At 47.0% G+C, this 14,486-nt stretch overlaps 1 protein-coding gene across 1 annotated transcript in view; it reads left to right on the forward strand.

The window, feature by feature from the left end:
- SEZ6L (seizure related 6 homolog like) overlaps positions 1 to 14,486 on the forward strand; it is a 194,009-nt gene that overhangs the window by 138,941 nt on the left and 40,582 nt on the right. Inside the window, 2 exon segments of the mRNA XM_081174523.1 lie at positions 4,671 to 4,865; positions 6,568 to 6,706. Coding sequence (XP_081030649.1) covers positions 4,671 to 4,865; positions 6,568 to 6,706 — 334 coding nt within the window.

Raw genomic sequence — 14,486 nt, forward strand, 5'->3', positions numbered from 1 at the left:
GTTGCCCTCCTCTGGACATGTTCCAGTTTGTCAGTGTCCTTCTTGAATTGTGGTGCCCAGAACTGGACACAGTACTCCAGGTGTGGTCTGACCAGAGCAGAATACAGTGGCACTATTACTTCCCTTGATCTAGATGCTATACTCCTATTGATGCAGCCCAGAATTGCATTGGCTTTTTTAGCTGCCGCGTCACACTGTTGGCTCATGTCAAGTTTGTGGTCAACCAAGACTCCTAGATCCTTTTCACATGTACTGCTCTCAAGCCAGGTGTCACCCATCTTGTATTTGTGCCTCTCATTTTTTTTGCCCAAGTGCAATACTTTACATTTCTCCCTGTTAAAATTCATCTTGTTTGTTTTGGCCCAGTTCTCTAATCTGTCAAGGTCGTTTTGAAGTGTGATCCTGTCCTCTGGGGTGTTAGCCACCCCTCCCAGTTTGGTGTCATCTGCAAATTTGATCAGGATGCCCTTGAGTCCATCATCCAAGTCGTTGATAAAGATGTTAAATAAGACCGGGCCCAAGACAGAACCCTGTGGCACCCCACTAGTCACTCTTCTCCAGGATGAAGAGGAACCATTGATGAGCACCCTTTGGGTTCGGTCAGTCAGCCAGTTACAAATCCACTGAGTGGTAGCAGAGTCAAGACCGCATTTTACCAGCTTCTTTACAAGAATATCATGGGGCACCTTGTCAAATGCCTTACTGAAATCAAGGTAGGCTATATCCACTGAGTTCCCTTCATCTACCAGGCTTGTAATTCTGTCAAAAAATGAGATCAGGTTAGTCTGACATGACTTATTTTTCAGAAATCCATGCTGACTATTGGTGATCACAGCATTCCTTTCTAGGTGCTCACAGACTGTTTGCTTAATGATCTGCTCCAGAATCTTCCCTGCTATTGATGTCAGACTGACTGGGCGGTAATTATTTGGGTCCTCTCTTTTCCCCTTTTTGAAAATAGGGACAACATTTGCCCTCCTCCAGTCTGCCGGGACTTCGCCTGTTCTCCAGGATTTCTCGAAGATGACTGCCAGTGGTTCTGAGATCACATCTGCCAGTTCTTTTAATACTCTTGGATGCAGTTCATCTGGCCCTAGAGACTTGAATACATCTAAACTAGCCAAATATTCTTGTACTGTCTCCTTAGTTATTCTGGGCTGTGTTTCCTTTGCTGAATCATTTGCTCCAAATTCTTCAGGTCGGGCATTGTTTTCTTTATCGGAGAAGACTGAGGCAAAGAAGGCATTGAGGAGTTCAGCCCTTTCTGTGTCCCCTGTTTGCATTTCACCATCTTCTCCTCTGAGTGACCCCACTGTTTCTTTGTTCTTCCTTTTGCTACGAACATACCCATAAAAGCCTTTTTTGTTGCTTTTAACCTCTCTAGCAAGCCTGAGTTCATTCTGTGCTTTAGCTTTTCTGACTTTGTGTCTACACGTGCTGGCTATTTGTTTGAATTCCTCTTTGGTGGTTTCCCCCCTTTTCCATTTTTTGTACACATCCTTTTTAAATCTTAATTCAGTTAAAAGTTCTTTAGATAGCCACCCTGGCTTCTTTAGGCACCTTCCATGTTTCCGTCTCATTGGTATTGCCTGACGTTGTGCTTTTACTATCTCCCTCTTAACAAACTCCCAGCCATCATGAACTCCCTTTCCTTTTAGTATTGCTGTCCATGGGATCTCACCCAGCACTTCCCTAAGTTTTATGAAGTCGGCTTTCTTAAAGTCAAGAAATTGAGTCCTAGTATGCTTGGCTGCTCCTTTCCGCTGTATAGTAAACTTCAGAAGAGCATGATCACTCGCGCCTAATGATCCTTCCACTTCTACCCCACTAACCAGGTCATCAACATTGGTTAGGACCAGATCTAAAATGGCTGTTCCTCTTGTTGCTTCTCCCACTTTCTGGACAATGAAGTTGTCTGCAAGGCCAGTGAGGAATCTGTTTGACCTTATGCTCTTGGCTGAGTTTGACGTCCAACAAATATCCGGGTAATTGAAGTCCCCCATTACTACTATCTCCCTTCCTTTTGCATGCTTGGCCATCTGTTCCAGGAAGGCATCATCTATGTCCTCCGTTTGGCTTGGGGATCTATAGTAAACTCCCACAATGAGGTCTCTGTTATTCTTCTCTCCCTTAATTTTGACCCAAATGCTCTCACATTGGCTTTGAGGTCCTAAATCTTGGATCAGCCTCTTTCTGGGGAGATTTAAAGGGGAAGCAGTTCTCTCCAGCCCCCTCCGCTGCCAACACTTGCAAGGACTTCTGCTCTTTCAATCTGGCATGTCAAAATGCAGCCTAGCTGCTCATTACCTGATCTCAAAAGAGAAACAGAAAGAAAGAAACCAGAGGGGCAAGAAGGAGCAAAGAGGGCAAAACAGCAATGAAAAGCAGGTGGATGGGCAGTGGAGAAGACAGGCTCCAGAAACTTACCTCTTCTGGTAAACTGAGAACCACCTGCCAAGCCCCTCTCCTTCATCCTCAGGCACTGGCTCCATGTCACCCCCGCAAGATAAAATTATGCCTGGCCTGGAGAAGGTGGGCTGAGGAAACTTTTTCTCCCTCTCAGATAACACTGGAACTCAGAGGAAGTCTGAATGCCAGTTGATGGAAGTTTCATAGAATCATAGAATCATAGTATTACTGTCCATGGGATCTCACCCAGCACTTCCCTAAGTTTTATGAAGTCGGCTTTCTTAAAGTCAAGAAATTGAGCCCTAGTATGCTTGGCTGCTCCTTTCCGCTGTATAGTAAACTTCAGAAGAGCATGATCACTCGCGCCTAATGATCCTTCCACTTCTACCCCACTAACCAGGTCATCAACATTGGTTAGGACCAGATCTAAAATGGCTGTTCCTCTTGTTGCTTCTCCCACTTTCTGGACAATGAAGTTGTCTGCAAGGCCAGTGAGGAATCTGTTTGACCTTATGCTCTTGGCTGAGTTTGACATCCAACAAATATCCGGGTAATTGAAGTCCCCCATTACTACTATCTCCCTTCCTTTTGCATGCTTGGCCATCTGTTCCAGGAAGGCATCATCTATGTCCTCCGTTTGGCTTGGGGATCTATAGTAAACTCCCACAATGAGGTCTCTGTTATTCTTCTCTCCCTTAATTTTGACCCAAATGCTCTCACATTGGCTTTGAGGTTCTAAATCTTGGATCTCTTCACAGGTATACACATCCCTGACATATAACGCCACTCCTCCTCCTTTCTTGTCTGGTCTGTTTCTCTGAAATAGATTGTATCCCCCCATTATTACATTCCAATCATTGGACTTATCCCACCAGGTTTCAGTGATGCCTATTATGTCATATTTAGTTTGCTGTACCAAGAGCTCAAGCTCATCTTGTTTATTTCCCATGCTTTGCGCATTAGTGTACAGACATTGAAGTCCATTAATCATTCCCCCGTGTCTCTTATTTAAGGATTTTTTCCTCCCACCACTAGGTCCGCGTGCTATTTGCTCCATTTGGTCTATGACATTTGGATGATCATCTTCATTAATTGATAGACTCCTACCTTCAGGAGCACTGTCTCCCTCCCCCACATTAGTCAGTTTAAAGCCCTCCTGATGAGGTTTCTGAGATTTTTGGCAAAAACATTTCTCCCAACCGTTGTGAGGTGCAGCCCATCACTTGCCAGAAGTCCATCTTCAAGAAACTGCAGTCCGTGATCTAAGAATCCAAACCGTTCCTGTTTACACCATTTGCGAAGCCAGCTGTTCACTTCCACTATTTTCCCCTCTCTCCCTGGGCCACGTCGTTCAACTGGGAGGACAGATGAGATGACAATTTGTGCATTTAGTTGCTTCAATTTCCTGCCGAGAGCCTCGTAGTCTCTTTTGATCTTCTGGAGGCTATTGCTTGCAGTGCCATTGGTTCCCACATGAACCAAGAGGAAGGGGTATTTGTCAGTGGGTTTTATGATTCCTTGCAGCCGTTCAGTTACATCTTGGATCTTAGCCCCGGGGAGACAGCACATTGCGCAGGAACCGCAGGCGACTGCAGCTGTTCCCTCCCCCCTCCATCTTGAGTAAGTGTCGTTGGGGGTGGCTACAGCGGTCCTCCATCATAAAAAGCGTGAAGACAGGACAAATAACTCCACACACACAAAAAAACCTAGGTCTCCCCCAACAAACGTTTGAGACTAGCTCCCCTAAATCTAAAAGATGGATCAAACTGCCCTGCAAGCTCTGATAAGCTCCTCCCACAACTAATCACCTGCTTCAACAGAAACCCTGCCCCCTCTGACCTTTGCACAGGGAGAGCAGCTAATCAGCCACAAAGAAACACACACACAAGAAAACCCTTTTTGCTCCTTCTTCAACTGCTGCCCTGCTCCTGCTCATGAGGGGAGAGTGGCAGCTGTGCCCAGCTCCTGCTTTGGGGCTACCCATAAAGGGCATCTTGTTGGCCCCTGTGAGAACAGGATGCTGGACTAGGTGGGTCCTTGGGCTGATCCACCAGGCTCTTCTCATGTTCTTACAAGTTCCTAGTCCTTCTTTGTTGTGCTTCCTGCCTCTCTGCCTCTCATTATTCCTCTTTTCCTCTTTCTCTCTGTCTAGAATACAGAAGGGAAGGCCTGATCCAATCAGAGGAGGGCCCAGTCTGCCATAGGTAGGAGGTGGGGGGGTGTGCATGCAAACAATGGCTGTCCTTCTGTTCCCCTTCAAGCTTTTGAGAAAGGTCACTGCTATGAGCCGTACATCCAGAATGGGAACTTCACCGCCTCTGATCCCACCTACAACCTTGGGACCATTGTGGAGTTCACCTGTGAACCTGGCCACTCTCTGGAGCAAGGACCAGCCATCATTGAGTGCATCAACATCAGGGAGCCCTACTGGAATGACACTGAGCCACTGTGCAGAGGTGAGAGGAAGGAGCGGGAAGACCTCCGCACTGCAGGGCTTCAACTCACCTGTTCTTGGGGAATGTTTTTTCACAAACGCATGCGCACACACAAGTCCTCTTTCTTTCTTTCTTTCTTTCTTTCTTTCTTTCTTTCTTTCTGTTGTTTTGTACCAGGATGAAAATGGGCATAACAATGGTTGCAGGGGGCCATTCACACAGGGGGTCCTTGCCTGCATGTTTGCTTGGCATATTTATAGCCTAGTCTTCATCACAGTAGATCTCAGGGTAGGGTACAATAATGAACATGTGATAAACTAAAAATGGCATAAAGTCAACTGAACAGCCAACATGGGTCAGCTAGCTGCCACTCTTGGGCCCCTTTCCCACCCACCAGAGCAGAAGGACCAACCACCAGGGTGGGCAGCTGCTGTGCAATATGTGTGTCATGTATAGATTCACCCTTCTCCTTACAATTTGCATAATAATAATAATGTACAAAACTACAGGGATTGGAGAGTTGGTAATATTATTTGTACCCTAAGCCAATGTATCCATGGTTTTCCTTCTTCCCATTTTATCCTCATAACAACTCTATGAGGTAGGTAAGGCTGAAACTGGCTGAGAGGGCACTAGTACTCTGGTCTCCCAGGTCTCAGTCCAGCACCATCTCTGCTTCTTGTTACAGATAGGTAGCCGTGTTGGTCTGCCATAGTCAAAAGAAAAAAATTCCTTCCAGTAGCACCTTAAAGACCAACTAAGTTAGTTCTTGGTATGAGCTTTCGTGTGCATGCACACTTCTTCAGATACACTGAAACAGAAGTTGCCAGATCCTTCTATATAGTGAGAAGGTGGGGAGGGGTATTACTCAGAAGGGTGGTGGGAATGGGAGATTGGCAGATAGCTGAGATGAGCCTGTTGACGACTCTTAACGACTGCAATAGGTCTTACAGGAAAAGGCAAGGGGTGAGAAGGTGAAACATGGCTTAGTCATGTATAATGAGATAAGAATCCAATGTCTCTGTTCAGACCAGGTCTCTCCATGGTTTTGAGTTTGGTAATGAGTTGCAATTCAGCAGCTTCTCTTGTTAGACGATGAGCAATTAAATAGTCCCGAGATGGTATGTGTGATGTTGTTGGGGCCAGTAATGGTGTTGTCCAGGTGTATGTGGCAGCAAAGTTGGCAAAGAGAAGCTGCTGAATTGCAACTCATTACCAGACCTGTAAGACCTATTGCAGTCGTTAAGAGTCGTCAACAGGCTCATCTCAGCTATCTGCCAATCTCCCATTCCCACCACCCTTCTGAGTAATACCCCTCCCCACCTTCTCACTATATAGAAGGATCTGGCAACTTCTGTTTCAGTGTATCTGAAAAAGTGTGCATGCACACGAAAGCTCATACCAAGAACTAACTTAGTTGGTCTTTAAGGTGCTACTGGAAGGAATTTTTTTCTTCTGCTTCTTGTGCTGCTCTCAGATGGCCTTTCTGTCCTTTGCCCAGAGCAAGCCACCCTCTGCTTCACTCACCACACAGCAGCCTCCCGCCAAGGCCTGCCACTACCTTTTGGTTCCCCAGGAGCAGATCTCATCCTCAGCAGAGGCTGAGCAGACTCCATGTGCAACTCCTTAGCAAACGACAGCAGAGGCGGCTCAGATCTGGCCTTCCCAAGTGGCTCTGAGCTGCATCCTGGCCATTTAAATCTGGCCTCTCTTGATGTTACAGCAATGTGCGGAGGGGAGCTTTCCACCGGGGCAGGCGTGATCCTTTCCCCCAACTGGCCGGAGCCCTATGCCGAGGGCGAGGACTGTGTCTGGAGGGTGCACGTCGGAGAGGAAAAGCGCATTTTCCTGGACATCCAGTTGTGAGTAGTTTTCCTACTTGTTGGACTGAGTGCCTCTCTCAGCTGTGTGCATTGCTCCATTGAAGGGACTCATCATACAGGCTGACACACACACACAATATTTTGAAAAGTTGCTTGTTCACTATTGTCAGGGGTTCAGGAGCAGAGGCAAGAGCAAGGGAGGAAACAGAGAGCGAGGGGGAGGAGGCAGAAGAAAAGATGAGTGATGACGACGACCCGAGATCTCCGAGTCTTTCCAGTGAATCAGAAGATTCACAGAAAGGAGCACCAGTGGCCAGGGCAAGGGGGGAGTCTAGGGGGGCACCCCAGGAAGATAGAGCCAGAGGGGACTCAGAGGAGAGCAGTTGGAAATCGGGACCAGCGTCACAGCCAGAGAGCAGGGAAGAGGAAGGGAGCCAGGGATCAAGCACTGGCAGCTCACAACAGGGGGGAGGGCATGAGTCAGGAGTGGCCACACCTCCATCGGGGAGTGAAGAAACGGTCAGACGGAAAGTGGAAGGTTGGGCGCGCGCGCCAAGTTCAAATGCACAGGAAAGTGACGCAGTAGGCAGCCCTGAAAGAGAGCCAGGTCCTAAAGCCCGGCGCAAGGAGACAGGAGGGTCCGGGGGGTCGGCGTCAGAAGAATCCAGGAAGGAAGAGACCCCGGGGGGCAGAGGGACCCAGAGGAGAACAGTCAGGCAGAAAAGGTGGAGCAGGGCTAGGATATTAAGTTGGTGCACAAGGGGCGGAGACTCAGACGGAGCTTCGCCGATCTAGCCATTAGACGTAGAGTTGCACGCAGCAGCTTGAGAATGGAAACTGTAACTCAATAAAGACTTTTACTTAATGATCGCTGGCTAGCGTGATCCTCTGTGAGCTAGGATCTGGAAGCAGCTCTGACAACTATGCATTTGAACACTTCTTAAGAGATCATGACCAGATTTTGCTTGGTGGCTCTCAAGATCAAGGAGCAGGCTTGCATGTCTGTTTGGATATAACTGGATATCATTTTGAGTCAAAATGGCAGAATGGACCTTTCAAAGCTGCACTGATTTTAACCACTGCCCTTATCTTTTGAATATTTTTAAATACTTGCTTTTGACATGTTGATATTTTATATTATATTTTTGTAAACCACTTAGAGGCTTTTCCTACAGTTGAGCAATATATAAATATTGTTTAGTAAATAATAAAGTAAATTATATCTAGCCAGTTCCTTGGTGAAAGTGCAGTTGGACTAGATAACCCCCGGGATCCCTTCTGACCTTACAGTTCTATATGATAAAGGCAAGCAGGCAAGGAAAGGAACGGGATAAAGACTTTTTAATAACTAAGCAGACATTCTCTGTGATGCAGCAAAACCTGCTGCTCAGACCCTATAGAGCATCCTCCACACAATGGATGGGGATGCTCAGGCCCAGGCTACCTGACAGATGGCTTTGCCATATGCTGAGATCCTCAGGTGAGCACCTTCTCTCTCTGGTCCCATCTTGGTCCCATTCAAACCAGAGGCACAGCTGGGAATGACCCAGGGGAGCCCTTTCAGTGGCTGCTCCTAGAATCATAGAGTTGGAAGAGACCACAAGGGCCATCAAGTCCAACCCCCTGCCAAGCAGGAAACACCATCAGAGCACTCCTGACATATGGTTGTCAAGCCTCTGCTTAAAGACCTCCAAAGAAAGAGACTCCACCACACTCCTTGGCAGCAAATTCCACTGTCGAACAGCTCTTACTGTCAGGAAGTTCTTCCTAATGTTTAGGTGGAATCTTCTTTCTTGTAGTTTGGATCCATTGCTCCGTGTCCACTTCTCTGGAGCAGCAGAAAACAACCTTTCTCCCTCCTCTATGTGACATCCTTTTATATATTTGAACATGGCTATCATATCACCCCTTAACCTCCTCTTCTCCAGGCTAAACATGCCCAGCTCCCTTAGCCGTTCCTCATAAGGCATGGTTTCCAGGCCTTTGACCATTTTGGTTGCCCTCCTCTGGACACGTTCCAGTTTGTCAGTGTCCTTCTTGAACTGTGGTGCCCAGAACTGGACACAGTACTCCAGGTGAGGTCTGACCAGAGCAGAATACAGTGGCACTATTACTTCCCTTGATCTAGATGCTATACTCCTATTGATGAGGCCCAGAATTGCATTGGCTTTTTTAGCTGCCGCGTCACACTGTTGGCTCCTGAATTGTGGATGGCCAGAGTCCAATTGTCAGTCAAGCAGGACATTTATTTAGGTGTTGCAAGGCCAGTGTAACACAACCTCAGCCAGCAAGGAGTTGAGAGGTGGCAACACAAATATAGCAAAGGCACAAACATGTATACACTTACAAGCAAAGGGAAGCAAAGCAGCAGTTCTATGGCAGTACTTCCATATTCCAGCTTATACTGGTTTAATCACAAGGCATCACAACTTTCTTATCTTTCCCTCCTTCCTTTGCCCTCAACAGTCATAGCAACAGCTCCTGCATGTGTCTCATTCTGTCCTTCTCAGAAGCTTCTCCCACAATCACAACCTTCACTTTCCAACCTTCACTTGTTCAGCCTTTCTCTCACACATTTCAAATTTTAATTCTATTTTTTCTATAATTTCTATGACACTAAAAACATTTAAAATCAGCTGAAAACATTTCAAAGCATCCCAAGCATCTAAGCACATTTAATGTTGAATGCTCACATGCTGTACATGCCACTGTCAGGATGCTGTCAACGATAAAGACAAGGAAAAGTTCCTTGCAGTCCTTTTTTATTTTAATCTTTACACAGAGAGGCTGTGGACCCCAGCCTCTTGGATAATGGCGTTGTCCCAAGTGAATCTCCACCCCTCCTTCTTTCCCACTTCCTCATTGGTCATCGTCTCCTCTACAAGTGCTGCTATGTGCCCTCTGTCTTTGAGCTCTTTGCTCTCCTACTTTTAAGGCTCACAGGGTTCTTGGTGATGGAGGGTCTGGAATGCTTTCTAATGACAGCGTGTCAGAAGGATGTGCATGCTCAGAGAGCCAGTGTGGTGTAGTGGTTAAGAGCGGTAGACTCATAATATGGTGAACTGGGTTTGCGTCTCCGCTCCTCCACATGCAGTTGCTGGCTCTCTATTAAATAAGATCAGCTGATGGGCAGGAGACCAGCCTGCAGGCTCAAGCCGAGATGACAGAGCTGTTGTCTCCCCTGCCCCGCTTGCCAGGACCCCACTAATGAGTGAGTCCCCTAAGGCATCTGATTCTTCCCCTCCACATATGAAAGCCTCCCTCCACACGTTGAGGGTGGAGAGACAGGGAGATGTCTGGCAATGGAGGATAAAGCAAGTGAGCAAGTCAGGGGAACAGAGAGATGGTTGTGATTAGCCAGTGAAGATCCAGGTGTAGATATCCTCTCAAGCCAGGAAACTGGGAGGCCTTGAGCAAATCTCTGGCTCTCAGTATAGACTTCCCTACCGATGATGATTAGAAAAGGAATTATATGCATGCTGCCGCGATCTTTTGTGGGGGGGTGGCATAGGGGGAAGGGAGGGACAGGAAGATGAGGCAGCGGACAGCTTTGTTATACACTAGAAACTGATGGAGAAAACAAATGTCTCTGAGCATGCACAAAATGCTGCCGAGTAGCTACAGCAGGCAAATCACATCTGATAATAGGGCAGACAGCATAGATTCCTATGGAGCAGCTCCTTTAGCATCAGTCGCCCTCCTCCCTCCAACTTGCTTGAAGGGATCAGAGAGAAATTCCCTTGGCAAAAGCCGCTTTGCGGTTTAGGCAAGAGCTAGTTCCACAACTTTATTTACCACTTGAGCTCACTGAAGGCTTTGTAAATACCCGCCTTCCATTTATTTAAGCCTGATGGGTCTTTGTCTTGCAATAAATCCACACGCCTCCCATCTAACACCAAGCTGAGATTTCTGACTGCAGCATGGAGGCAAACAGACGGCCTCTGCACCAGGGCGGGGCTGGCAGACCAATGCTGGCACAGCTGTCTCCCTGGCCCAGAAGCAGACTCAGGGCATTGCGGGCAGCCCCCCCCCCCCAGGGCACTGAGCAGAAGAGGAGCATCATCATCCCTATATTGATACGAGTATCTACTGAGAAGATCCATAAAAAGCAACTGCACCAAAAGGAATTATTGTGAAAATAAGAAATATTTAGTGGGTGGTGCCCAACGTTGTCCTTGCTCAGGGTACCATATTACCAGAGTCTGGCCCTGCCTGGCCAATCATTCCTCTTCCCCTGTCTAGGTACAGAGACAGACACGCAGATATTTTCCTATGCCCTCCTAACATTCAACAGAGAGGTAAATAGGTGAGGAAAGGCCCCAACTCCAGCCATGAAGCTCAACCCCTCTCTCTTGGTCTGGCCTACACTGCAGGCTTATTGGGAGGAAGAAATGGGGAAACAATTATGGACACTGCTCTGAAATTCATAGATGGGATCTAACTATGATTCGGATGTTAAGAAATTAAACATGTAGCAGGAGACCCAATTTATTTGTGTATTTCTGAGCGAAGCTGCCATTTAGGAATATTCATTGGACGACTGCATTTTATCCTTGGGAATTAGTTGCCAGGGGCCAAAGAGCAGCTGGAGATGAAGGCACCCCAGAGTTGGGAGGACTCCAGATGGGGGCTTAGCATCACAAACAGGTCACATAGATAATTGCAAAAGAGCTGCCAGCAACTGCATGGGTTGTCTGTCTGTCTGTCTGTCTGTCTGTTTGTTTGTTTGTTTTAAATAATGCATTGGATTTGTCATGGATAGGGAAAATCTGGATTAAGGGATTGGGGGTAGGGAATACAGGCTATCCTTTTTATACCAGTGATGTCATGTGGACACTGCGGAAAAGTTGCAAGTGTGAGCTGCAGGCTTTCCACCTCTGGAAGGAGCACCTGGAGATTTCAAGGGGACCAAAGGGGCTTCCCAGTTCAAGACTGCAGACATTATGCTTATTTCACATGCAATATAGGGCCCATCCTCTGAACCAGCTGCTGCTTCTGAAGAGTCTGCAACTACTACAACAGCCTGGCAACCACATCTAAATGGTGGCTGCCAGCTCCAGTCAGAGGACAGCAGGTCCCCTCGCCCCACCCCTGCAAGGGTGCCCTCTTGCGTTGCGCTTCGGGCCAATGACATGCCAGTTGCTGGCTTTGGGGATTTGGATTTCACAGCTCTGCAGGTCACAAACAGTAGTGGTTGGCAGGTGTGCGGGTAGCAGTAGCACGACCCTTTCTGGCTGACCTGTGATTTGAGAATAAGAAGAGGGCAATTTACATCCACCCTTGAAGGAAGCTTGAAGGAAGATCCCTCCCACCCTTCCCTCTCCAAATCTTTGGTCAGCCTTCTAATCCAGGGTAGGACCTTTTCCAGTCTGCAGTGTCTGTTTGTCGTATTTGCAGCAGTCCTCAGAATCAGAAGGTTTTTGCTCTCTGTGTGAACCCATTTAAGTTGTGCTCTCCTCAGCTCTTAGGAGAAAAGAATAATAGAATCATAGAGTTGGAAGAGACCACAAGGGCCATCAAGTCCAACCCCCTGCCAAGCAGGAAACACCATCAGAGCACTCCTGACATAGGGTTGTCAAGCCTCTGCTTAAAGAAAGAGACTCCACCACACTCCTTGGCAGCAAATTCCACTGTTGAACAGCTCTTACTGTCAGGAAGTTCTTCCTAATGTTTAGGTGGAATCTTCTTTCTTGTAGTTTGGATCCATTGCTCCGTGTCCGCTTCTCTGGAGCAGCAGAAAACAACCTTTCTCCCTCCTCTATGTGACATCCTTTTATATATTTGAACATGGCTATCATATCACCCCTTAACCTCCTCTTCTCCAGGCTAAACATGCCCAGCTCCCTTAGCCGTTCCTCATAAGGCATCGTTTCCAGGCCTTTGACCATTTTGGTTGCCCTCCTCTGGACACGTTCCAGTTTGTCAGTGTCCTTCTTGAACTGTGGTGCCCAGAACTGGACACAGTACTGCAGGTGAGGTCTGACCAGAGCAGAATACAGTGGCACTATTACTTCCCTTGATCTAGATGCTATACTCCTATTGATGTAGCCCAGAATTGCATTGGCTTTTTTAGCTGCCGCGTCACACTGTTGGCTCATGTCAAGTTTGTGGTCAACCAAGACTCCTAGATCCTTTTCACATGTACTGCTCTCAAGCCAGGTGTCACCCATCTTGTATTTGTGCCTCTCATTTTTTTTTGCCCAAGTGCAATACTTTACATTTCTCCCTGTTAAAATTCATCGTTTGTTTTTGCCCAGTTCTCTAATCTATCAAGGTCGTTTTGAAGTGTGATCCTGTCCTCTGGGGTGTTAGCCACCCCTCCCAGTTTGGTGTCATCTGCAAATTTGATCAGGATGCCCTTGAGTCCATCATCCAAGTCGTTGATAAAGATGTTGAATAAGACCGGGCCCAAGACAGAACCCTGTGGCACCCCACTAGTCACTCTTCTCTAGGATGAAGAGGAACCATTGATGAGCACCCTTTGGGTTCGGTCAGTCAGCCAGTTACAAATCCACTGAGTGGTAGCATAGTCAAGACCGCATTTTACCAGCTTCTTTACAAGAATATCATGGGGCACCTTGTCAAATGCCTTGCTGAAATCAAGGTAGGCTACATCCACTGCGTTCCCTTCATCTACCAGGCTTGTAATTCTGTCAAAAAACGAGATCAGGTTAGTCTGACATGACTTATTTTTCAGAAATCCATGCTGACTATTGGTGATCACAGCATTCCTTTCTCGGTGCTCACAGACTGTTTGCTTAATGATCTGCTCCAGAATCTTCCCTGCTATTGATGTCAGACTGACTGGGCGGTAATTATTTGGGTCCTCTCTTTTCCCCTTTTTGAAAATAGGGACAACATTTGCCCTCCTCCAGTCTGCCGGGACTTCGCCTGTTCTCCAGGAATTCTCAAAGATGACTGCCAGTGGTTCTGAGATCAAATCTGCCAGTTCTTTTAATACTCTTGGATGCAGTTCATCTGGCCCTGGAGACTTGAATACATCTAAACTAGCCAAATATTCTTGTACTATCTCCTTAGTTATTCTGGGCTGTGTTTGCTTTGCTGAATCATTTGCTCCAAATTCTTCAGGTCGGGCATTGTTTTCTTTATCGGAGAAGACTGAGGCAAAGAAGGCATTGAGGAGTTCAGCCCTTTCTGTGTCCCCTGTTTGCATTTCACCATCTTCTCCTCTGAGTGACCCCACTGTTTCTTTGTTCTTCCTTTTGCTACGAGCATACCCATAAAAGCCTTTTTGTTGCTTTTAACCTCTCTAGCAAGCCTGAGTTCATTCTGTGCTTTAGCTTTTCTGACTTTGTGTCTAAGAAGGGACTGTGTGTTACCAGGCATAAATGTCACCAGGAAAACAGTCTTTTGACAGGAAGCCACGATTTACTATAAAATGTCAGCTTTCCAGTGGGATTATCCAAGTGGCTTCCAAGAAGAACTTTAATCAAATTCCCAGCTAAGCTGGCACACAGCCAAGGATGAGGAGGGAGCCTCAGCAGCTGTATGGGCTGAGGCAAGGAGTGGGGGCAGATCTGAGCAAGGCAGAATTCCATGCAAGGGAGACAGAATCATAGACTTGTAGAGTTGCAAGGTACCCCAAGTGTCATCTAGTTCAGCCCCCTGAAATTCAGGAATCACAGCTAAAGAGTCTCTGACAGATGCCCACCCAATGAGGAAGCTTCCAAGGGAACCTATTCCACAGTCGAGTACCTCTTACCACCAGAATGTTATTCCTAATGTTGCGTCAGAACCTCCTTTCTTATCATATGAATCCATTGGTTCCAGTTTTCCCTTCTGGAACAGCAGAAAACAG

The sequence above is a fragment of the Podarcis bocagei genome (assembly GCF_964188305.1).
Source record: "Podarcis bocagei genome assembly, chromosome: 16".
NCBI classification, from domain to species: Eukaryota; Metazoa; Chordata; class Lepidosauria; order Squamata; family Lacertidae; genus Podarcis; species Podarcis bocagei.